The sequence below is a fragment of the Alosa pseudoharengus genome, unplaced genomic scaffold, assembly GCF_046254945.1.
Source record: "Alosa pseudoharengus isolate Yale_2024_CS ecotype anadromous, Long Island Sound unplaced genomic scaffold, YU_APseudo_1.1 YU_APseudo_1.1_scf_11, whole genome shotgun sequence".
Classification (NCBI taxonomy): Eukaryota; Metazoa; Chordata; class Actinopteri; order Clupeiformes; family Clupeidae; genus Alosa; species Alosa pseudoharengus.
Genome location: NW_027468576.1, coordinates 20,902,736 through 20,928,944, shown reverse-complemented (window position 1 = coordinate 20,928,944; position 26,209 = coordinate 20,902,736). Strand labels below are relative to the sequence as shown.

The 26,209-nt window shown below is 44.5% G+C and overlaps 3 protein-coding genes across 3 annotated transcripts; 1 reads left to right on the top strand and 2 right to left on the bottom strand.

The window, feature by feature from the left end:
- Window positions 1–706: 706 nt before the first annotated feature.
- Window positions 707–4,251, bottom strand: ndufa7 (NADH:ubiquinone oxidoreductase subunit A7). Its single transcript, XM_076278389.1, has 4 exons — window positions 4,050–4,251; window positions 3,709–3,758; window positions 3,247–3,384; window positions 707–877 (listed from the first exon to the last, which is right to left on the bottom strand). The coding sequence occupies exons 1-4, from the start codon at window positions 4,098–4,100 to the stop codon at window positions 787–789; spliced, it is 330 nt and encodes a 109-aa protein (XP_076134504.1). The 5' UTR covers window positions 4,101–4,251; the 3' UTR covers window positions 707–786.
- Window positions 4,252–4,473: 222 nt separating this feature from the next.
- Window positions 4,474–5,804, top strand: LOC143116972 (small ribosomal subunit protein eS28). Its single transcript, XM_076278388.1, has 4 exons — window positions 4,474–4,548; window positions 5,221–5,268; window positions 5,385–5,510; window positions 5,702–5,804. Exons 1-3 carry the CDS (start codon window positions 4,510–4,512, stop codon window positions 5,505–5,507), a joined length of 210 nt encoding a protein of 69 aa, XP_076134503.1. The 5' UTR covers window positions 4,474–4,509; the 3' UTR covers window positions 5,508–5,510; window positions 5,702–5,804.
- Window positions 5,805–7,938: 2,134 nt separating this feature from the next.
- kank3 (KN motif and ankyrin repeat domains 3) lies at window positions 7,939–25,812 on the bottom strand. Its single transcript, XM_076278387.1, has 11 exons — window positions 25,694–25,812; window positions 17,642–17,727; window positions 15,294–17,189; window positions 14,719–14,821; window positions 13,307–13,525; window positions 13,069–13,159; window positions 12,595–12,814; window positions 12,147–12,289; window positions 10,616–10,816; window positions 8,897–8,995; window positions 7,939–8,390 (listed from the first exon to the last, which is right to left on the bottom strand). Exons 2-11 carry the CDS (start codon window positions 17,676–17,678, stop codon window positions 8,331–8,333), a joined length of 3,069 nt encoding a protein of 1,022 aa, XP_076134502.1. The 5' UTR covers window positions 17,679–17,727; window positions 25,694–25,812; the 3' UTR covers window positions 7,939–8,330.
- Between the last annotated feature and the right edge of the window lie 397 nt (window positions 25,813–26,209).

The window sequence follows — 26,209 nt, the reverse complement described above, 5'->3', positions numbered from 1 at the left end:
GAACTATGGGGTCATTCCACCAGGGCCCACGCACTTAGGTCTCAAAAAATTCTGAAAAAATTACCAGGTGTACCTATGTTATCCAGGAGATACACTGTAAAATTACTCTCAAAAATTACTCTTACTCTAAAATTACTCTTATGTAATCTTTCTTGCGCTGTGGGCTTGTGAACTTTGACAAAAAAAAGAGGCCGAACAAAATCGACACCCCCCTCCCCCTGTAAAACTGGCTGTATCTTGAAAAGTATTGATCTTACATTAGAGTCATTTTACAGTGTCGCCTGGGTAACATATGTACACCTGGTATTTTTTCAGAATTTTTTGAGACCTAAGTGCGTGGGCCCTGGTTGAATTGACGTGGAATGACCCTATGTCATTGGGACCAGGGCCACTTGAAGTGGGTTGTGAATGCTGCCATCTGACTGGGAGTGGATGCATTCATGCTCCTGCTGTGGCTTGCTGCAGATGACTATAACATGGCTGTTGATTTGACTAAATATTTTTTTTATGTAATACACTCCTTTGTGCCTCACCATTGGTTTCATCTCTGCTGAGATGAGGCAAATCCCCTGGCAGAATTGTCACCAGGTAATTCATCGCATTCCCGGGGGTTAAAAAATGGTGATTCCAACTGTTTGTAGTGATATTAAATTGGTGTTATATCACATTCAAAAAGGTTGGCAATGAATGGGAAAATATAACTGAACACATTTATAGACTTTATTGGTATCTTACAGTGGAATAGGATAACTTTACAGGAACACAAACAACTGCAGGGTCAGGCCATTACAGATATGGCTGATCTTTTGACAATTCCAAATCTTTCAGTGGAGGTCCAGGTGTTACTGGTTGCTTTGTAGCCACAGCAGTGGCCTCCCTGCAAAAATGCAAAAAGAGGAAAATAAGAGCCGTCACATAAGTTCAACATGATAATAAAATACTTAAGGACAATTCAAGTTTCCTTAATTTACTTTAAGAGCAGTGACTGATGATAGACTTCAAACGATATTACGATATTTCATGGTATTTTTTGGTGAGAACGATATAAATGACAATATTTATACTGACACAAGTCACATCAGATTACAGTTGTAGGCCGTGCTGACACATAACACACAACAGATAAAACAAATAAAAAAGATCTTGACCATGAATCTTCTTCCCCACCTACAGTTTGAACTCCGCAGTCAGACATGTTTTTTCTTGTTCTTACATGTGAGCTGCCCACCTTATAGCACATACGTAAAACTAGGTCATAAAGATCACGTTAATAAGTTCTCATCATGGGAAATAACTACTGATATTTCAATATCGATACGATATGGCACATCCCTACTTGACACTTTTTTAAAAATAAGAAGTACTGACAATGAGGTACCAAGTTGTACTGAGGCCAATTTATGAAAGAGGAGCCAGCTGGGGTAATTTTAGCTGGAATACTGTGGTATTTACCTCCTCTAGGAAAAAAAAGTCTGTTAATTCTCTCGATACCAACACATCTATTTGTGTAACTCCAGTATATCTGAATCGAACGATGCTATCTTGACAATGGTAAAAACTGTCTATGTGCCATGTGCATTGTTCAAAAGGGTTGTTCTTATGTTTCTTAATTAGTCATGGGTGTGTTTTGGTATGATATCTGTCATTCTCTTTAAGAGCAAGAAGCGCAACATTAAACAGCGTGTTGGTATTTTGAGGATGAGTGAGTGCATCTCTTCAAAAGGATACCAAGACTGATACCAAAATTCCACTAAAGCTTGCTTTACTAAACATGTGTGTGACAAGCAGAGTATAGCCTACAAAGTATAAGTATATTATAAGTATATTCTCTTTTGATCCCGTGAGGGAAATTTGGTCTCTGCATTTATCCCAATCCGTGAATTAGTGAAACACACTCAGCACACAGTGAACAAACAGTGAGGTGAAGTTCAGTCGCGGCCCACTGGTCGGGGCTCGAACCGGCAACCCTCCGGTTACAAGTCCAGAGTGCTAACCAGTGGGCCATTGCTGCCCATGGCTGGCCATTGCTGCCCATGGCTGCCCAATGGCTGCAGTCATTCCCTTCAACGGCGCAACGCGCGATATGTCAAATAAATGCATCGGTATTTTGGCATTCAAAGGCGCATTTGAAGGAGGCTGCTTGCGAGACCGTATAGAATAGTAATTCTTAAACCATGCTTTACTAAAACCTAGCATAGCCTTCACGCATTTGCACTCGTCTATTTGAACTCATTGGCAAAGTGAAACTAACTTCACCAAGGAGTCAGTCAACGACAAGACAGTTATATGCAGTCACTTTCACTATTGACTGACAATGGGTTACCACCGAAAACATAGGCTGGAAAAAGCAACACTTACCCTAATATTGCTCAAATGACTGAATAAAACAACATTTATCCTGCAGAGGAGTTGCTTATATCTCGTGACAGTGCGTCTTCAGCTGTGCTCCATACCTGTCTCTCGCCTCTCCCCTAATCACTTTTAACCGTCATTACCAATTTGCAAATGATGGTGAATAACTACTCATCATGAGATGTACAGTATTTCGTAATATCTTTGTTCTAATTATGTTTCCCATTGTAATCGTGCAATTTGTAATGCTTTGCATGGACGTGCGCTGGTGTGCATTCATCAATGATAGAAGGATGGTGTGTGCACCTACCAATATGACTGTTGACATGCGCTCTTCAAATAGCATATGAACAACTCGCCATTGACTTCTGACCAGGTTTAGGTGGTGTATGATAGCGATTTCTAGACAATGCGCTAGTCCCCTCCCTAGGTTGTTAATTGCCACACCCCTGGGCGCAATGCTTAAAAAATAAACGTGCAAAATACCGAATTCAACTTTGCGCGGGTGAATAACGAACTTTACGCCATGCGCTGGTGACCCAAAATACAGCCCCAGTATGTTCCTAGTTGAGATCTATAAAAAGTTGATAGAATGCTCCAAGTAAATGTATGAAAAACAACCATTTTTACCACTACTTTCAACATTCTCAACAAGGGATGTAGATATTTCAACTATTGTGATGCTATAGGTTAATCTCTTAATTACTAACTAAAACTAAAAACTAAGAAGTATACAGGGAGTATAGAAGACATGAGGCAATGTAAATTCATTTGGTACTGGGTTTTCATTTGAATCACATAGTGGAACAACCTGCTGATGCAAATCACTGAGAACTACAGACATCACACAGTATATTACCGTTTGCCAAAAGGCTAGCATAGTTACACACTTACGTGCCAGCTGCCAGAGCTTTATGTGGGGACATCACAATAGTAGGAGGAAGTGCCTCCCTGCGTCCATCTCTGGTACAATAGTAGTTGAATGCAAACTTATGGCTGGGGCCTACTGGCAGTTTGGGTGGTGGTTGAGTCCTGCAAAATATGGTATTTATTTGTAATTTTGGATTCCATCATATGGAATAAACTCATCAGTCTACAGAGCCTGTCAGCTCTTGGTTGCTTGCAACCTGCACAACTAATACTTCATGATTACGAATTAAGTAATCAGTGTGTCAGTGGTAGGCAAATAAGACTTTCTTCACACACACATATTTCACTAACGTTACTACTCATCTAAGGTTATGGATTAACAGTGAAAGACGAATTAAGTAATCAGTGTGTCAGTGGTAGGCACACTGATTACTTAATTCGTCTTTCACTGTTGTGTCTTTGCACAAGGACGCTTTAGGAACCTACCTCTTTGCAATTTCACCGTAACGCAGCTGGAGCTTTGATTGGAGATCATGCTGTTGAAAGGATAGGATACACTTAACGTCTAATGTCATCTCTTTAAGTTGCAATAAAAGATAGTTGCAATAAAAGTACTATAAGTTATGTTGCACAGTCCAGAACCGTGACAGATCGCTGCTACACGAGAAACACATTGGCTGATTAGCACTGTAACGTAGCCATTCCTGTGAATTTGCTTCCATCATAGCAAGCTAGGGAACACCTTAGCTGCTACTAAATTATGAAAATATATTCATCTAACCCACAACGACATTTCTGTAGTGAGAAATTCAGTAAGGACAACTTACCCCCGACAACCAGTTCCTAAGTCTCTGAATTATTTTAGTGGCCTGCGCCATTGCTGTTGTGAAGGACAGCGTATAGTGGACCGAGTATTATTCGACGGTCTGGTCTAAGATCAGGATGAAGCTTCAATCATAGATTGAAGAGCACATTGACAACCACAAAGACTGATCCCAGAACAGACCGCAGACAGTAAACAGTCAACCTCCTTGTGGAAGAGCAAACAACTGCGCAGGCGTGTTTTTACGGAAAGGGAAATAGACCTTTGGAATGATGGGAAATTATTTTAAATTCTATATAAATCAAAACAACAGAATAAATCAAGAAAACATACAAAGGAAACCAGTTTTATAAAATTTTTATTAATTAAAAAATTGTTAAAACAGAATTATAACACAGGTTTACTAAGGCTATATAAGCCTTGCGACGTATCACGTGACCCTCTTTCTCTCTCACTACGCCAACATGGATGCCAGTCGCGTGCAACCGATAAAACTCGCAAGAGTAAGTATTTATTGTAAATTTGATTTATTTTCGGCGTAATATCGTAGTGTGGACTAATATTGAACTCCCAAGTAACCTTTCTACGATAATCTAAGAATATTTTTAGACTTTCTTGAAATGGCTGTTGCCTTTAGCTGGGCTAACGTTAACCATGCAGTATGACAAGAAAACACGTTGTGCCGTGGGTCCGACAAATTTCAATGTAATGTTATAACATTTTCAAGAAGGAAATATAACAGGACTGTTCTGGCGTGCATGTTAGTATTCAGTGTCTTCACATTTAAGTAATGTAACTCTGGTTATTTAAGGTAGTTCTCTGAAACAGAACTGTAACGTTAGCATTACTACAGGCTAGTTGACCAGCTAAGCTTATCTCTATTTGGCCTCAGTTATACGGACCGATACTCACTGTAGACGCAGGGCAAGGTTTCTTACGGATCCTGGGGCTCAAATGTCACAATGTATTGTATTCTATTTCTATGAATTCTGTAATGGCTGAATCGAGTATGGTCTGCTTATTGTGAACAGATTAAAGTAATGTAATAACATGCAACTTCAGGAAAGATGGAAAACATGCAGAGTCCAAGAAATAGGCCCTCAAGTTGAAGCATGGACTTAAACTAAATCAGAGCAAATTTTATGTCCTGATTGACATGTTTACAATTTCCCTAGGTAACCAAGGTTCTGGGAAGAACTGGTTCCCAGGGACAGTGTACCCAGGTAAGAGTTGTGATCAGATTAATAAGAATGTTTGTGGTGACTTGGAAAGTGTGTTAAAATGTATGGAATGTTTTTACTACCACCAAAGAATACATACATTTCTATTGATTATGTAGGTGCGGGTCGAGTTCATGGATGACAGCAACCGATCAATCATCCGTAACGTCAAGGGCCCAGTCAGAGAGGGTGATGTGCTGACCCTCCTTGAGTCTGAGAGAGAAGCAAGGAGACTACGATAGAAGGTAAAAGCTTGGCCAAAAAGTCACTTGTACATTACATTTACAAATTCTGGACAGCAAGATTGATTGTTGACTAAATTAGCTTAAACCACTTTATGAAGTGTAAGAGAAGCCTCTTTACCTTTAAATTAGGTCATTCCATTTAGATGTTCAGAGGTTTTTAGTATTAACAAGTTTTTATTTGTTTTGTTCAGCTCCTGTTGGTATGGAGGCGATCTTGCAGTGGAAACGACAAGACTTCCCATGTCAACAAACCATCTGATCTGCACAGTTTGGGAATAAATTGTTGAAAAGAAATTCTGACTATACCTGTTCATTTTCTGTTTAGCCACTGAGTAAATATAAAATGTTCAGGTCAAAATGTGTATGTGTACACTCGAGATATATGTGAGGCATGCATATGTAATAATCTTAATTTAGTGATGGGAATACTAATCCAAAAGCAAGACTGGTGACCAGACAATGATGGGAGAGACAGGTTGTTTAGAATCCTATAGTTTCAGATACTTACCTAATTCCGAAACAATATCTTGTGCATAGACAAACTGTCAAGCATGGTGGAGGCCATGTTATGGCCTGTGGATGCATTGATGGTGGTGAATTGGGAAATCTACCCAGATTAATGCTGCGATCCAGTTATCTAAAGGGCTGTTACGAGTAGTAAGATGACCGAAAAACAAGAAGTTACGTAAAATTATGTGATGTCACACCCTAGTATCCCAGTTATTAGGTTTATCCCGGTATTGATCATATGCAGGATCATATTAATATCCTTGTATACATGATTAATACTAGTATTCCAGTTCTCTTTTGATCCCGTGAGGGAAATTTAGTCTGCATTTCTCAATCTGTGAATTAGTGAAACACACTCAGCACACAGTAAGGTGAAGCACACACTAATCCCGGCGCAGTGAGCTGCCTGCAACAAAAGTGGCGCTCGGGGAGCAATGAGGGGTTAGGTGCCTTGTTCAAGGGCACTTCAGCCGTGCCTACTGGTCGGGATTCGAACCGGCAACCCTCCGAAGCGCTAACCAGTAGCCCACGGCTGCACCATTGTGCGTTTGCATTAGAAACCAGGATAAGGTGTATACATGGAACAGTATCCCGGTTTGATATGGTGTTAGCGTGCACAAATAGAAAACTGGGATACTTCAAAATCCCGATCACAACCGGGATACTGAAGTGCATGTAAACGCATGTCATACCCTCGAGTGGCAATTGATTGGAGCCAATTTCCTCCTGAAAGGACAGTGACTCATAGCAATGCCAAACTGCAAGAATTACACTGCCTGGCCAGAAAAGGCATGCATTAATATTTCCAGGGGATACATTATCTTGACATGCATACATATCCCATTTGCTTTGCCATGTTCTTACAACCTTATGCATTATCACATTTATTTCCATACTGAGTTTCATTCATTTCTGGCTAATATTTTGTATGACAATAAGAAAGTCAAACTACTGTGCGAAGGCTTCTCCAGCACAATTCAAAACACTTTCCATGGGTTCAAAGTCAAGACTTTCAACACTTTCCATGGGTTCAATGTGATTTATGTGTGAAAATGATTCTTCATGCCCCCTCAATCTTTTTCATAATTTGAGGCAAACGAGACTTGAAATTGCCGTCCTGTACGGTGTACATATTAGGACATGCACAGATCAGGTGTCAGACATCAGATGAAAATGCATCAGGTCTCAACCTCTGTCAAGTTTACGGAATTACACAGGGATGTCTCAGACATCAGACGAAAAACTGTCAGTTGGGTAGCAGATGGAAAGGCATCTGGTCTCAGGAAAACCTCTATTATGAAACTACATCAAGAGGCTTGTACAGTAGTTACTATACATGAGTACACATCCTTCCAAACCCTGACATACCCATCACTCTGGAATAGTAAATCTAGAGTTGACAGACCACATGACCTTTCCCCATCACTCCAAAGTCTAATCTTTATGTTCCTTAGCTAATTGTACCCTTTCTAATTAGCCTGATTAATATGTGTAAATTAAACAGCTGTAAAGTTCCAATACTAAAAGGTCTGGGCACATTGTGAATGTAAGTGTGTTGTAACCCACTCATCATGCATAGTACCCATTGTGTGAGCTGGAGCCAGTGTTATGATCTGGGGTGGCTGCTTCCATCTTTCCTTCTCTGATGGCAGGATTCATTTGCCTCAAGTTGTGAAAGAGTAGTTCAGGAAGGAAGAGAGGAATTTGGCACCACAGAGTTCTGACATAAACCCCATTGAAAGTGTTTGGGATATGTCGAAGACTATGCAGATCAGGCCAAGTCCCCTTTTCGAGTCCCCTCAAAAGTTGGATAGTGAATGTGAGGAGGAGGCAGTCAGCTGGTACTGTGTCTATAATGGAGAGGAATGGAAGTCACCCCAGCCTTTTGAATGGCAGTGTATTTTGATGCATATTACAATTTTCATACGTAAATAAATGTTTATTTTTACATAAAATAAAGACAATGCCATATATTGCATAAGAAGTTAGTGCAGTTGCATTACTTTTGTTTTTGGTATGAAAAATTCAGGAGTGTAACAACAAGAACAAAACGCAAATCCGAGCTTGATCAGATTGACCACATCGGACAAGAGAATGACTTTAGTATCAGCACACAGTTATGGTTAGTAGTGAATACTCTTACAACAGTTAATAGCTGATATTCTTTTCAGGTTGTAGTGCATAGATACACATCATAGTATAAATATATATTTATATGTATTTTATAGACAGTGACAGTTTTCCAGTCGAGCAGGCCTGTACTAAACAAGCCAGAGTCCAGTTATCTTCAGTCTTCAGCATCACAGGCCATTATTCTGCAGGCCAGGGTTTCTGTGGACTAGTTGGGCTTCTGTTGGCTTTGTTCACCCCCTGAGGAGAAGATACATGTCAGATAAAAAAAATAAGCTCAACACATTCCCTAATATGATTCTGAGGACAGAATAGAAACTTGTATTTATAATTCCTTTATCTTTGTTCTTGTAGTGTATTCATAAATGTTCATAAACACTACATCCCAATAAAACATGTAACATAATAGCTTCGTAACCATTCACACTGTTCTGCCTCCCTAAAATGGAGTGAATAGCATAGTTCATCATTTTCTCCCAATAAGTCATCTGTGCACTAGAGGTCACTATGTCCAAAGTGGAGAGTCCACTAGGAGCTCTGGACAAACATCTGCAAAGAAGCACCACACCCTAGCTTTCAAACACTAGCATTGGGGGTTGGTGGGGGGGATTTGAGTGCACACACTCTCCTGATCAGGAAATTGGCTGTTCTGAAAGCTGTATGGGACGCCGCTATCAGTGACGCACAACTTTGGCAGCCGGCGAGTGCCGTATCCGAGCAGTTGCTTCCGCCTCCAGATCACTTACAGCTGCTTGGGTCTTGGAGTAGTTCATGTGGGCGTAGAGCAGCACTGCTATGTCATTATGGGATGCCTCCAGGGCGATGGAGAGCGCGTTGCTGCCATCCTGCAGAGGGGGAGTGAGAAAAGGGAGGATCGGTTCATTAAGTTAGAAGAAAACAGTGAGGGGAAAAAGACATTACAGTATGAAAGGAGAAGATATCCATTATGGGCATTGCACGACAACACACATCCACTAGGATCACCAGGAGATTCAGGCGGCAAAGAGTGATTTCAGAGACTGGTGTAACCAACTGGTACTGGCAGAAAGGGGGAAGGTCGGGAGGGAGTCTCCCCACATAGTTTCCCATGCACACCAGCTCGAACCAGCTGTGTGCTGTCAAGCCAAATCCCTGTGAAATGGCAGAAGAGTGGTTGTCGAAGACGTGAGCATGAGAGCGGCTTTGGCGGTCATGAAAATAAATATGACTGATTGTGATCTTTGCCCTTCATAACTTCACTCAACATAAAGTAGAGTACCTATTGTGGCTCAGTGGCTTTCCCTGTGGCTGGTTCATTTAGTGGTTTGTTGTATAGAGGAACATCCGTTTTTCATATACTGTTTGTAATCCGAGTTTGCTATAAAAACCACTCTGAATGGCTTTGGTGAATCTTGCGTGAGTTTCAGACGGTAAATCCCCATCATGTCACTGGGGAAAAATACAAAATGAGATCTTTCTGTTTATTTTATTTTAGTGTGGCTGTTATTCTATCCACAGTCCAAACAGACAGTGGAGCAAACCTGATACAGAACTTCCGTTGCAGGCAATACCACCAACAGAAAATATTTACCATGGTGTGCAAAGATGATGTCATTGTTAGTCAGACTCCTGGCAAATTAATGTTGATGGAAAAGGAGTGCCACTGTTCCATCCCAGTCTCATAGCAATGCACTACAGTGAAGACGTTAAGGCTGTCCAGCAGAAAGTGACCTAGACTACTAATGCTTTTTCAAATCACTGTAATGAGAAATCCTGTGGTTTCAGTTATTTTCTTACTATACTCTACTGCAGCGGCTGCAACAATCTTACCAGAATCTGCCACAGCATAAAAATCAGTTTTTTATTTTTATTGCAGACCCTAAAAATTCAAGCATGTGACACATCAGAGCATTTGTAATTTATAGTGTAGGGAGGGGAATAACCAGGGACTCATTCTGTAGTGCAGTGCAAAGTTCTGTGATATAATGGAAACTGCACCGATTCTTTACTTGCGTATAGGATTTCATCTGAAAAAATATCTACAGTGGCAGAGCTGGCCCTTGAACATGCAATCTATGGAAGAGCATTCGGGTCACTTAAAATATGTTTTTTTTTTTCAAAGTTTCTGAGAATAAAAATTCTGATATAAATTCTGGGATTAAAGTAAATACTCAGCGGGAGGGATTTTCTGAGATTTTTTTCCTGATTTTTTTGTAAGAAACTCTAGAAAATATATTCCCCACCCACGCCACCTCCATAATGTAGGTGGTCACTCCAAAAGTGGCCCTTTTCCATACTCTTCCCACTCTTACGACACAGTAAAAAAACTTGTGTTCCCGTTATGCTTGTTCTTAGTTTCTAATGTCATTTGAAGTCTCGCCACTAAATTAGCTCAACTAAAATTAGCACATAGGGGTATGTATATAAACGCTTCATGCTCTGTGCTATTTACGGGCAGATGGTGTGAGTGGAGGACCAGCACTCACGTTATCCACCACAGAAATGTCACAGTCTGCCTGGTCCAGAAGCAGAGCGACGATCTCGGCCCGGCCGTGTTCACTGGCGCACATGAGGGCAGTGGATCCCTCGTCGTCCTGCACGTTCACACTCGCGCCACACTCGAGCAGGGCGCGCACCATCTCCTGCCGCCCGTGGCTGACCGCCAGCATCAGCGCTGTCTGACCAGCCTAAATACACCCCAAAGCAAGAAGAGTACATTGAAATTACCCACAGTGATTACAGAAAGAGATCCCATGATGCAGTCACATGAACTAATTAGCATATGTGTCACCTATAAGCCATTTAGGCAGTTTTGTACTCATGTTTCTGATCAAAATCATATGTTCATTTATCATTGACAAACACAACTGACTCTAGTTAGCATGAACGCACTTCTTTGTTTGAGTTGATATGTGTGAATGTGTTTTACATACTGCAATTTAGCTTGTGAACTTGTGGCCTTCAAACTCTAATGTGCTCTCCGGGAAAAAAAACTCAACTGTAATTCTTAACAAGGTAAGGGATGAATAAAGACCCTTTTACAGGAAAACCTGTTGACAATCACATGATGAATAAAAAAAAATACTCAATAGAGCCTCTTTTACAAAAGGTCATTTTGGTTCAAAGAGGATGAAGACAGAAAAGGTAATCTGTCCTAAAATCTCTGTATGACATCCAACACACAAGCATGTGATGTGAATCAGCAGATGATTTGATCCAACAAACTCATTGTCCAAGGCCTTTTATAATGATAATAATGACTTGATCAAGGTTTCCCAGAGCATTTTGTTACAATAGCCCATTCCTTTCCCAAATATGGTCCCCATTTTACCTTTTTTACCATTAAAATAAAATTCAATCTGGGATCCAATCTTTTTCACTGTTATTATGTTAATTGTGTCATTTCAATATAAAACCCAGTCAGTGTGTGTTTCCAAGACAACTAGAGCTTCACAATGGCCACTTCCATCAGGCCAAAAATGCCTTTGACTGACCGTGTTTTGTACTTATAAAATCACCATTTCTTAAATGGCTGCACAACAAGGTTTATCTGGAGAAATGCGGAGCGGCACTAGCCTAGAAATCTAGATGCATCCTAGCGGCAGCAAATGTAATTTGCAGCCAGGGTAGTCTAGCAACTCTCCGTTGGCTTGTGAGCTGGAAAAATCAAACTTCGATCAGGCCAATCGCATCCTGTATAGAGTTAGTGGGCGGGCTTAACGTAATGACGACAGAGTTGCGACGGTTCTGCATGAATTCCCTGCTACTTGAAAACAAAGAAGATGGATGCTGCTGCTGGCGAACAGCGCGACTCAATTTAAGCTTTTCTTAAGTTGGCAGAAGTTTGATCAACTAGCCAACTAGCTCCGCTGGTGGGAAAACGCATGGGGCTCATGAGTGGAAGCGCCATCCTATTGCGTGCAGAAGGAATTCTCGGATTGAGCACTGCCAATGGTGAGTTCCCAGACCCTACATCTAGATGTGGGTCTGGCTCGTCAGGCTAGAACGGCACCTCACCTGGCTGGCTTTGGCATTCACGTTGCCCTGGCTGAAGAGCTTCTTCACCACCTCCATGTCATCCTCCTCCTTTACAGCAGACAGCGCGGCCAACATGATGGCAGTGTAGCCCGCTTTGTTCTGCTGATCTACACAGCAAACACCTGCACACACAATCCAATTTCATTGTCAGTAATAGGAGATGATTACAATATCAGGAGCACACATAGTTTCAACAAATCACTCCAGATATTCCCATAACTGTAATATATGCCTAATCATGCAATGTTTAACACTGCAGGTAATAAGAGGTATCCTGTACGTAATCCAATCAAGGTCAAGTGTTATCAAGGATAATATGGAATCATTACAATAAATGCATGATGTAACTATTACATATGTATAACATGTTCTATTCAGACACTTAAGAGTACACCATGTGGAATGGAAGTCACCCCTCCACACTGACCTGTGTCCAGCAACAGGCCCACCACACTGAAGTTGGAGTGTGAGACACTGTAGTGTAGGGCTGTGTTGCCGTTGCCATCAGTCATGTTGACCACATGCTCCAGCAGGACAGGAGACACCTCAGAGAAGGCCATGAGGTAGTTGGAGACCCGTGTGGGCTGAGCCGTCTTCGCACTGGACACTCTGAACCACTCCAGCTGCACTGTGTGAGTGCTGGACAGCTGCAGGACACAAGCATAGAGAGCAACAGAGACGAAAAGAGCAAGATGTTAATAAGATTGTTAAAATAAAGAACATGTGAGAAAAATGCATAGAACACAGAGGAAAAATAATCTGGCATCTAAGAATCTTGTTCTTCACTTTATAAAGTCTGTGCAGTCAACCATAAACATGTCGACCTGCTGTGGCTCCTTGGCAGGCCTATATCTGATGAATAGTTCACAGTTGTAAAGTCGGATGAAGTATAGCTTCTCACCACTTCTTTGCTTTTCATGGCTTTGGCATCATCATTGAGGTGATTTTTCAGAATAAGACAAGCTTCACGCATCTTCATACTCAGTTCAAACCTGACAGAAAAACATTACGATCATCATATTACAAACAGCGTTGCTATAAACAAACAGACAGACACATGAGGATAAGAATGTGACGGCTGCAGTGACATTCGGCTTGTGTCAGCATGTGGAATCAGCAGCCCCGTCGGTCAGCCTTACTTCTCCTTGACCGTCTCCTGCTGTCCCCCCGACCCGGTCGGTTCCTCATCACTGTCGCTCTCATCCAGGTTGATGTTCCTCTCCTCGTCCGAGGTCTCCTGAAGCGCGGCCTCCTCTTCCCCGCTGCTGGAGCAATCCTCCTCTCCACTCCCGTCAGATGAGCTCCCTTCCTCATCATCCTCATCTTCATCCTCCTCCTCACTTGACGTTGACTCATATCTTTGAAGGGAGCACATTTACTTTTTTTAACATTCTGATGCTTAATTTAATTAAATCTAATCCACATGAAACAATGATGTCAGACTTATTTCCCCCACAATGTCAGTTAAAACAGAGAGGTAAGTCTCATCAAGCTAGATGAGAACAGTAGCCTATGTTTGGCTAACCTAAGCATTTTTCCCCTTCTCAGGCCATGAATTGCATAATGAAAAGATTCATTCATTCAAGACTCAAAGAGTCTGAAGCTGGCTAAATTAATCAGCACAAATATTTCAAACAGCCTCGTAGCCAAGACACTTTTATAGCTGTTGGTCTAAAACTCAGTAATAGCACTGTGATAACATGGTCCATGAAGAGTAGGATGAGAACACTGTCTTCAGCCTGCTCAAAAGTTGATGAACCATTCAACAGGGTAAAATATGAACTATGATCCGTAGCATGTCAAGATGATACTGCACAGAAGTCAAGATGAGACTCGTGTGCTGCTAATGGTGTGTAAAAGTAACACTTGTTTACATTGAAAGTTTTCACAGCTGTGGCGTGTCAGAAAGCGTTTGTCAGCCGAAGCCAGCTGTTCATCCTCCATTCTTGTGTGTTTGATGGGAAGGTTTGATCTCGCTGGCCACATCAAAAAAGATGATGAAAGATTCCTTCAGCCCTACGGTGAAGATCTCCACTCCTGCTGCTCTTGGCTCCGGCTGCTCTCATTGTACTCTCACTTTGTGGTTTTCTCTCCCCCACTGACAGCTGCAGACAGCCCTCACCACAACACTCCTCTCCTACTTGTAGTAGTCACATTCTGTTATCTCATCTCTGGAGTCACTCTATTGACTATCTTAGTGAAGAAAACAACAACCTAGTGAAAGTTTTGACATCGGTTTTGACCATTTTGACCCCAAACACTATCAGTTCCTACAACCTACCGGTACTGTTCAGTCTTAGAGCAGTTGAGGTGTCAAACGAATCACATTATTTGTCAGTCACATTGGAATAAAATGGAAGCCAAGTGAAAAGCGGTTATATAATTCTAAGATTGCTGTAGCAGCGCTAGCCTAGACCTCTGTTTTGATTGTGTGCATCAGTCTAGTCTATTATTAACTGAGAGTAATCTCCACTGACAGCGCTGCTGAGGTGCGCTAAAGTCAGCTCAGGGCATCATATCCTGAGTGGTGTGCGCCCATTCTGGTTCTCACCCTCCGTTCAGAATGCCCACAAACTGCAGGCTCTTCTTGCCTGTGCTGCGGGTCTCACTCGAGCTACTCCCATCCTTCCTCTTCATGATAGATTTCAGAGTGCCTGGGACCACCAATGACAAAAGGAAAATGTAACATTAGGTCACACTCACACACACACACACACACACACACACTTTAATGACCAATCCCATAAAGATGCAGAGACTTGTGCAGCTGTTCATGCAAAATAAGAATCTTTGAATGGCATTTGAGTTCTAAGCCCGACATGTGAGCAGACACACCTCAGATAATTAAATAGCTTGAATTAGAATATAAGAAAAGAATGACTAGGTTGTAAAAGCATGGGTGTGGACCCACCCATGAATGAGTAATATTTGGTTGCTCAGATAAAAGCATTCAAACTACAGATGGCTAATTCTTCAATTGCACGCAAATAGTGTATGTGCCATTTTGACACAGATGAGAACTCCACACATTATGTGGTCACCTTTTATGATGAATCCTGGAAGACTGACATGCTAAGTTTTCTCGATGTACACATGACAAAGTGACTCCACTCTAGAGAAACTCACCCACAGGGCTGGGAGTAGCCGGCGCAGCGTCCACTTCCTCTGCCACTCTCCTCTCTGCCTCACTGACGCCCAGGCCCTCAGCGATGGCCACCTGTCTTCTCTTTTGGGGTTCCTCCTTACGCTTCTCCTCCTCTGGGCTCTCCCACTGGCACCCAGTGCTCACCATCTCCACCTTAGCCACCTCCTCTTTCACCTCCTTGACCTCCACCACCTCCACCTTAACCTCCTCAGTCTGAACGCTCTGGTGAATCGGTGCGGGTGCTCCCTCCCTGCCCACGCCTGCCTCGGCCACCTCGGGACGGCAGCTCACCCCGACACTGAGCAGCGTCTTCGGGGGCTCGGCGGGTGGGGCGTCAGTGCCGGCGTGGGCAGTCTGCGCCTGCGCCTGGACGCCTCGATCCAGCGTGACCCGCGAGAGGCGCTCGTTTTCGCGGGCGCGCAGCACCTCCAGGTCCTGGTCAGCCTGGCCCAGCCGCTCCTCCAGCACACGCACCGACTCCTGCTGGAGTTTGACGGTGTCCTGCAGGGTGTCGATCTCCCGCTCCGCCTCGCTGGTCAGCCCCAGTAGGGACTCCATCACCCAGACGGACGCCTCCTCAGTGGATGGTGCTGCCTGGACACCTTCGTCGCGCGTGGTACTCTGTGGCGCCGTCCCGACACCCTTCTCGGTGACCTCGCACCTTGCGTCCACTGCTGCATCTTTCATGGCCTGTCTGTAATAAAACACCCCCTCACTCAGGGGCAGATCACTGCCCACGGCGACAGACACCATCTGTACGGGAACAGGCGCCGCTTTCTCCGGCGTCGGCTGCCGGCTCATCTCCTCCTTGCTTGCCTTCTCAATGGCTTTGCGGAGCTCGGACACCTTGGAGGGCCGCCCGTGAGTCGGCGAGAGCGGCGGGAGTCCTTGGTCCGTCCCGGCACCGGGCTCGGCGGGAGCCGTCTGCGCGTCGGCCGCTGTGACGGCCGGCGCCTCGTTCTTCTTCTTGAGCGCCTGGAGCAGCTGGTCCTTCTCGGCGCGCAGCTTGGCCACCTCCCTCTCCAGCGCGGGGACACCCTTGACGCGCTCCTCCATCTCCTTGAGCTGCCGCAGAGCCGCCGCCATCTGCTCCCGCACCGTCTGCAGCTGGAGAGGGGGCACCGGGCCCGAGGCCGCTGCGGAGGCCGGGGTGCTCCTGCCGGAGGTGTGAGGGCTGGCGCGCGGCCAGCCACTAGGGCAGGGGCTCGGCGAGGCCGAGGAGAAGGGGTTCTGCTGGACACCACCGTCCGATGATGGGGCTGATGAGGATGCCGGTGGTAAGGCTGGTGTTGCTGTCTGGGAGCCCAGGGAGCTGGAGGAGCCTGTCCACCCCGCCTCTCTCAGGGCCCCTTTCGGAGGGTCAGCGAGCTGGAGGACCCTGGTGCCGTTCTGGAGCTGGCTCTGCTCCTGCTGGAGCCGCAGGCTGGTCTCCAGGAGGGTGCGCTCCACGCGAGGGTTGCGGGTCGGGGGAGGCGGGGGCACCTTGGCGCCAGCCGACAGCGGCGGGCTGAGGACCGACACGGGCGAGAGGATGTGCGATGACTCGCCGGGCGCCGAGCCGATGCGATTGCGTGGCGGAGGAGGCGGTGGCACACGCCCGCTGCAGTCATCGCTGGCCGAGGAAGACAGCGACTCGGTGGATGTCCAGCCGCTGGCACGGCCTCCGACCCCGGGGCTGCGCTGGGAGAGCTTCCCAGTGCGCGTCCCTCCACGGCGGCCACTCACGGGTGTACGCCTAAAGCTGTGGCCACTCTCGATCTCCTCCACATACTTGAGGAAGTCCAAGTCCAGCTGGAAGCCATATGGCGTCTGGACGGAGTAGGAGCCAGCCTGGTCGCTCTCCTCCTGGGACCCATACAGAAAAGGTGCACCCAGATCTACAGGGGAGAAGAGTTGGGGTCATCAGAACTCATAAGCAACATGCCAGTAATATCCCCTTTGGTCCAATATGAAAAAAAGAGCTATAACAGTGGGCCTTAACCCCACTCCCCAAGGCCACCTAGCAGGGCCAAATTCAGTCCAGCTCTGCTCTCTGTGCTTCCAGATGTAGTGAGAGTGGAAAAATCTGTTCTCTCTGGAACTCTGTATGAAACTGCTATGACACACCAACTGGATGTATTAACAGAACTAGAATCAGAACAGAGCTTAATCTAAATATTTAATCAGACATTTTTCATAACACATATGAGTATTGTGCTAGTGATTGTCTTTTACAACATTTACACATATTATTAATTTGATAACATATTATTAATTTGACTTTACTGTACTAAATGAAATCCTGACATGTACAAGACATAGTTATTATAAGATAGTTAGTTACACTCACCAGGCAGCTTTGAGTTGACCTGCACAGACTGAGTCATCTTGGCCGGACAATGTCCTCCACTGCAGCCTCAGGAGTCAACTCACCACCTGCACACGGGGAGAGAAGTCCAAGACAACGTGCACTTGTGAGATGGGACTTTCCCTTCAACATTCCCAGAGCTCAGCGAGAACACAAAGCCTGCAATAAGCTGCAACATTTGTGATTATATGTGTAAGCAACACGTATATTTTTGTGCCCTTATGTGAGGAGTGATCCGATGACAGAGTGCGAGTGAGCGCATCCATTTCCTTGGTGGTCGTCTTGTTTTTGGATGGGATTCAAGGGGATTAACCATGACATCACATACGTGTCATGTGTGTGTTTGAACGCTCCACAGAGGATAAAGAGCAGCCGCAGCCCCACGGAAAACAAGACAAGGAAATGAGGCATCAAAACAAGAACGCTCTATAACATGGACCCCATCCTAAAGCCGTCCCAAACAGATATCCGTTTCTGTGTCATCAGGCCAGTTCATACCCTATATTTTTTTTTTCTGAAAACATTCCATGAAAGGGGCAAACAGAGAGACAGAGAGAGTATGAAAGAGAGAGATTAATAGACACATATGGAGTTATGAAGATCTGTTTTCACAGAGCCTTGGGCACATTCCATCTTTCTCCTCTCGTAAATATCCTACTAGCATGACCAGGCAAGGACTTGCTTATGATTCAGTGGAAGTGTCTAACAAAGCAATGTCTAACTCCTGTCAGCCAGTCCTGTACTCAATATGTTGAATACACAGACTGTCAAGGAAAAGAGAAAGAAAAAACAAACACTGGAAGGAATTTGGACAGATCTCAGATCAGATTGTCATTGCCAAAGGAAGATGTCCATCATAAACCCATCCACCTTCCCTCCCCAACTCTCTCCCCCCCCCCCAGTTCCCCAGTTGCATAAACCCATCCACCTTCCCACCCCAACTCTCTCCCCCCCCCCCAGTTCCCCAGTTGCATAAACCCATCCACCTTCCCACCCCAACTGCTCCAGGCGTCCAGGCTGCATTGCTCACCATCATTCCCCCTGTCACAGACAGATGCAAACCACTGACCTGCGTTGGCGGTCAGATATGCAGAGTTCTCGGGCAGAGTGATCGGGGGGGGGGGGGGGGGGGGGTGGCGGTCCTGGCAAGCGTCAGGGCCTGTCAAAGAGTGAACAGCAGGCCTCACTTCCCGTCGCTAACCCCCTTGGGAGCTAAATATAAAAAGAGGTCCTAGATCGCAGCCACAGCTCCGGGTGATAAACGTCGCTCACCACATGGGCCAACAAGTTTTTGGGACCCGGCCCAGCATACCCTTCAACCAGCCTCCGGTTTCCCAACACCCCTTTTACAGCTCACACCTTTGATTAGAGGAGAAGGAGGAGAGCAGCAGCAGCAGCAGCAACAGCAAGTCACACATCCCCTCTCCTCTCCCTCTTTAACACCACAGAGGCGCGGACTAGAGGAAGGTGGGGATGTGTGAGGGGAGAGGAGTGGGGGTTTTGGGGGAGAGAATGAAAACATAGGCTCAATGTTTTTTCCAGAACCTGATGACAAGCACCAAATTACAGGGAGGCAGGGAGTGAGAGATGTGTGTGGGGTGGGAGTGTGTGTGTGTGTGGGGGTGGGGGTGGGGGGGGGGGGGCACATTCCTCTGTGCCCCTTCTACTTGTACTTAACAGAGCCACAGGGATGCGAGGAGCACAGAAAAAAAACAAACAGACAGCTCTCTGTCGTCCAGCCACGGCATCACAAGCTCTTGTTGTCCCAGGAGGCTAGTGGACGGGGGGGGGGGCTTCTTTATTTCTGTTAACAAGACAATTTATTTCCCAAAATTCAATTAGTCTACTAAACGTCTTTTTTCTTTCATTGACTGATCACGGCAGTCTCCTGTTTAATAAAAGCCTGGAGTCTGAGGACTTGGTTGGCCGAGCGGCTCTGTCCGTCGTCAGGAGGCAGTTCTGTCCAGCCACTGGCTTGGAGCGATAGCCATGTTTTGGAAATACGACCTCCATCCTCCACCTCCCATTTCCCTTCAAGGGAAACATGGGGGGGGGGTCCATGATTCACAACGCAGACGACACCCCACTCACAGGTTACTGAGGGTCAATCTGCACAGAGTTGCACTGCAATTGCAACCCATTGCAAATCTCCCCAAACACCCCCCTCCCCCTGCCTTGCATGGCTGTAAAAGCAGTCATGGCGTGAGCCATGTTGTTTGTACAAGTCCTCCACTAGCAAACCAGCAAAAAAAAACTTGGGGACGAAAGCAAAGATGCCTTCACCTAAGCCAACAGAAGACACACAGCCAGTTTGAACATGTTAGGACTCAGGAGTTCAGCTTATGTGTGTGTGTGTGTGTGTGTGTGTGTGTGTGTGTGTGTGTGTGATCCCCCCCCCCCCCCACCAACGCACATTCTATCAGCTGGAAGGACAAATCTGTTGTTTCCTGAGGGGAAACTGGCTTTGCACAGCCCTGCTCCCCCAGGGAGACCTCCCATTGTCTTGCATTAGGAAGCCCCAGGCCACTCCAGAAGGAAGAAGCCATCACCCCGCCAAAGCTGCTTCCTGCGGCCCGCAGGAAAAGCAACACAAGCGGCCGAAGAGCTGAGCAAACACACTCGCCACCCCCCGCACGTATAAACACTCCCATCAACACACACTCATGCACAAGCACAAAGGCACCAAGTGGGTGAGAAGAAACCACCGGAAAAACGCAGGCCATCTAGATTTATTGATGACCTTACTGCCACAAGAACATCCACAAATGCACACAACACACACACGCACACACACACAGTTATTTAAAACATGACATTAAATAAGTGTCACTAAGTAAGAGCATAAACTCATACAAACAACTTTATGGACATTTGCTCAGCCACCACTGAAGAAGTATCTGTTCCTAAACGCAAAAAAGCCCAACAACCAAATAAAAGAATGCGCCAGAAACATCCTTGAAAACAACTTTAAGGACAACTTAAGACAGTCACGATCACATGCGTCTGTGCAATTCCCCTGGGTCTCGTCACAACAATGAAACACATTGAGAGCCCTATAATGAGCCTTTATGCCACATCTATGGTTACGCCGTCCACAAGTCCTCTGGAGCCTCCTTGTTTCGGCCTGCCACCCCCCACCCCCACCCCACTCCCTCCCCACTCCCGTCCTCTGTCCCCAGTTCAACATGCGACACTTTAGAGTGAATGAAAGGAGGAGTGGGGGGTGGGGGCCATATGCTTCAGTGGTGTCAGAGGCACACGGTTACAAAACGCTCTTTGATATGACTTACCAGGCAGCTAGAGGCAGTGACTGGAATCCCAGCAGCCCTCGCTGGGCACGAACATGGAAATGAGCCTGATGAATGAATGCCCTCCCACTCTGTCTCAGGCGAGAACATCCAAATGAAGAGAACTACTTTGTCAAGTCCTTTTAGTTAAGTCAAGAACTTGAGAGAACAATCTCAAAAGGCTACTACATGACAAAATAGAATGTATTTATTTATTCATTGGTATCACCATGGACCAGGGCTGTTTTTGTTTAAACATTACAGAGGCCAGCCAAACAAACAAAAAAAACAAGAGCAAATCTGCTTCCTGAGGACAACATGGAATGGTAACCGAGCCAGCAGACTTCTGATTGGCATCCAATTCTCATGATGATGGGGCCCTAACTTGTCACAACTCTGTCAACTGTGATGAGAAAAATTACAGACCCAGGTACAGAATGCATCCTTGTGTGTTACATGAAGAAACGTAACAACCTGATGGTGGACCCAACAGATGTTTAAGCCATTTAAACACATGGATGGCCCACATGGCTGGCATACCTCTGTTGAAAGTAACCAGTGATCCCCTTACATCTGGATATGTACTTCAAAAAGCAGCAGGGCAGGCACTGCACATTTTCGTGACAAAGGCCTCCATCAAGACAAGCAAGCAAATGCGGAACAAACTGCATACCAGATGAAATATACACAACAAGCGCCTGTGTCCTGTGTGTGTACTAAAACGTTACACATCAACTCAAGGATCAGCTCATGTTTGATTAGCCCGCCCCTCAGTCAGGAAACCAGGTGTCAGCTGTGTGGCCCGCCATCTTTACCTCCAATTCCCAACATTTTGTCCAATTCCTAAAATTTTAAGTCAGAACAACGTTCCTGTCAGACAGTACTCTGATTCATGATCCGTCCACAAAGGGAGACGAGACAAAGAATAGAAATGCCAACAATGAATTCTGGAATTATAGAAATATTCTTGGGGACTTTTTTTTTTTTCTTCCTCTCGACCGTCAGCTGCACTCTACGCCTGATCCAGTTTTTTATATGCAGACCAAAAAGGAGAAAAGAGCTATTTTAAAAAGCCAACCAGCAGAGCTTTATATGGTTTACAAAAACAGTGACAAACTGGTAAAAATACCGTCAGAGTCTATCCAAACAGTTACACAGCAGCACACTGAATGGCAAATATGGCTAAAAAAATAATACTGAAGGTTACCGAGAAGCTAAAGCATCTGAGCTCCATGCTTATACCAAGGAATTCGGGGGAGATAGTATTAAAGTGCAGTGAGCGTTTCTAAAAGTAGCCCGACAAGATTGTTTCTTCCTGTGAGAACCAGCTGATTACACTTTAAGGGTACATAAACAGCATCCCGAGGCGAGGATTCAATTAGTAGCTACTCCTTTGTGAGATGTGTTTGGCTGGGCATAGTGGTGTGTGGGTATTTTTGGGTTTATCATCTCTCATTGAGCATAGGCATTTATCTCCTCCTGTTTCATATACACAGCAGTCATTCCATGGAGTAAAATTAGAGAGTGACAGAGACTGTTTCTATATCAAACGCATCCTGCCACTAAAGATCTCCCCCTCTCCCCCCACCCACCACCACCACATATACAGCCTTTACAACCACTCTCTTATAAAAATATACTTGTCAAACAGGCAGATTGTTTTATCACCCAACACAAGGACTTATCTAGCTGAGAGGACTGTAAAACCGTTACCTCCACATCTGCGCTTTGCATAGGGAGAGAGCTGATACCAGCGCATCTGATCCACTTTGAGTGGGTTGACAACGGCTCTGCAAGGTACCTGCGTCTGGTCTTCGTGCCCCCTATTCCCCCTGTGCCCCCTATTTCCTGATGTGTTTTTTTTGTGTGTGTGTGTGTGTGTGTGTGTGTGTGTGTGTGTGTGTGTCTCTCTCTCTCTCTAAATATATGTTAGATCTATTTTTGAATTTACCCAACACGGGTAGCCATACCAATGTCTAAAGTTGCAGTGGCTGACCCCATCCTCCTGGTGAATTCTGTCCATTTGTTGCGTAATCTCTGTGACTTCTTTAGGCCCAAAGCTTTTTTACTTTTCTTTGGGGCAACTCTTTTGTCTTTGACCTCTCATTGATGCTGATCTGCTGTGAGCTGGAGGCCGGGGTCATGGCCACAACCAGATGGAGAGGCAAGAGTTCAAGTGTGATGATGCAATCCCCAGAAGTGCCAAGTAAGAATCAGACAGCAGAGATAGTAATGCAGTGACGATTTCATCTCATCGTAATATTTTTTTTTAATCCTCAACAAGCAGTCATAAATGGGCAGCCGTGGCCTACTGGTTAGTGCTTCGGACCGGAGGGTTGCCGGTTCGAACCCCGAACAGTAGGCACGGCTGAAGTGCCCTTGAACAAGGCACCTAACCCCTAACTGCTCCCCGAGCGCCGCTGTTGCAGGCAGCTCACTGCGCAGGGATTAGTGTGTGCTTCACCTCACTGTGTGCCGAGTGTGTTTCACTAATTCACGGATTGGGATAAATGCAGAGACCAAATTTCCCTCACGGGATCAAAAAAGTATATATACTTACTATACTTAAATGCACAGTGGCACACAAGACAGCTGTTAAGACAAAGCCAAATAATTATAGTCCTGTTTTTATTTGCATTTCTTAACTTAATTTTGTTTCTGGGCAAATGCATATGCACAGTTACTTGACCAGTACCAAGGAATGCTATCACACGATTTCCATTATCCACCCCCTGCAACAACAAAAAAACAACAGCATCTACAGTAAACTTCCAACCCGCTGCAGAGACCTAACTAAACAGTGTCATGCTGTGCCTTAATAGTGGGCAAATGTAATGTGCTCTTTGTTCTAGCCAACAGGTTGTATTAATGTTCCATATCCTAATCGCTGCACACTACATTCAGCAATATAAGAGCCCAACTGCATTATAACCTCTATCCTGTCCGCTCATCTTCGGCTCACTTCAGCTGTTGTCTCAAAATGCAGCTCTCAGTGATAATCTGTGAGCCCCAACAATTACCCTACACTCCAATAAACAACAGAAATTCCCATAAATTCCACCCTCTGGTTTAGGGGAAATTTCATTATGTTAACATGCCCCCATTGTTGTTTGTGTGGCACTGTGGTGAAAAACCTATTCTTTGTTGAGCACTCTTTTTTCCCTCAGTTTTCAGAGATACACAAGCCAAAGAGTCGTGGATAATGAGGAGAAGCTCAAGAGCTAATGGACCATAAATAGAATCACAAGACAAGAAGCATGTGAATGTTTGGAGAGGGAGTGAAGGTGATGCCCAGATGCTTATGCCCAGACGTGTAAACAACAGGGCAGGCCAGTCAATCTGGGAGAGCTTTTAACACCCCAGTCCAAGTTCGTTTGAGGCGTTTGTTTGTTTGTTTGTTTGTGGTTTCTTGTGAAGGGGACTTTCTGAAGATATGATTTCAGCACAGGAAATCACAAAAAAGGGAAAGAGAGTGCATAAAGGAATAATAGAATTAGCCTGAAGGCAAATCAAATTTCAGTAATTCTGTCAGGCAATCCTGATTGAACAACGCTACTGCACATTGCCTATTGCAAATGAAGTTGACTGTTACTGTAAAATGATAATTTCTTTGAGAAAGTTTTGCTCTTGATCATAATCAGGGTTGAAGGCAATTCTTCCTCGTGGAATGGGGGAGGGGCTTAGAGAAGGTGATACTTGACCAGGTAGACTATTGTTATTTTTGCGTGGATGTCGCCTCAGAAGCTCTTTTTGTTTTCACGTTGAATTACATTATTCATGATGAAATCACCGTTTGACAAAAGATTGCGCATTTTGCGTAAGGGAAATAACATAGAGTCTTAAATAGGAGAGACACTATTCCCAGCAGAACATTGACTAATCCGTGTTCACTTTCTAGCAGGATGCAATATGTGCGCTACGTGGATGTAGGCTATCACATCATAGTAAATCTCAAAATGACAAACAGAAATGTGTCCAAGATAGTCTGACTAGAATTCCAATAAACACATGTGGATTACTTCGCAAAACCAAAAAAAAATTAACAGCAAAAAGCGGTCATGAAAGGATTTAAAAACTGAAAACATATTTTATGTCCTTAGGGCGGTATTCTGGAAGCTTGCCCGGTAGAAAAGTCAGCTAATCCTTCTCCAAAACACAACAAGATAGGCCAAGATCAATCAAAGTAACAATTGATGTCAGCCCATACATTTCTTTCCTCATTTTCGATGTGATTTTAAGTATTTTTTAGGGGTTGAAATAAAATGAAATTAGTGTCACCCCGCATTTTTCGAGTAGTTTTCAGCAGGCACGCCTTCTTACGTGACAAAGTAATAACCAGATTTACAGTGGACTATTACTTGAATGACTAAAATAATAAATAGTAACTCTAACTCTGTAGCATTTTCTCATTGTGATTAAGCATGATAGTCCGGTAGTAACGACAGATAGCTAAAATCGAAGTGAAGCCCCCCTGGCAATATGTCTGAGACTGATTTCAGAAAGCGCAAGATGGATAGGCTATATGTAACTGGCTAAGTGATACTGTCGCGTTACAAGTTTAGCGTCAGTGGTGACAGTTACATTCAATGCACTACTCTTAGAATGGTAAATTAAGTTCCAATCAGATCAAAGTCTTTTAAATCGTAAATGCAGGCTAAGTTTCAGTCGCTACAGACAGACCTGGTTAATCTGTTAACGTTTTCTTATAACCTAATGTAGAGTTGCGGAGAACGGTGATCTGACCTACCTTTGCTGGACTGATGCTGAACTTCTGGACGCCAGAAAACTTCTTACAAACAAAAAAAAACTTCTTTAGAGGCAAAAGATAAGAGAGTGGAAGAAAACACCAACTCTGGCGCTTTCTCATTCATCAAACGTATATGGTATAACAGACATTTGGATTATCCAATCAACAAGCATACTCTGTAACCAATAAATATCGAGAGCTCGAGGAGACGGTCCGCCCATTTAAAGTAGGATTAGTCACTCTCGGACTGATAACGAAGGTGTCATGCCAAGTTAGTAAACAGTGGCAGGGCCTACACTTCGTTAACCAAACCTGTATAATAATCTTATGTTTCTGTAATGTCGCATGGCTGGTTCATATTAACTTCAATAAATTGCGTGAATTAAGTAGGCTAGCCTAATTACTTAATTAAAACACACGATTAATGTGACTCTGCCATAGGCTATTTTTGTATTCACAAAATTGGTATGAACTCTTCAAACGCCATTAGCCATGTGACAAACGAATGGCAAAAAT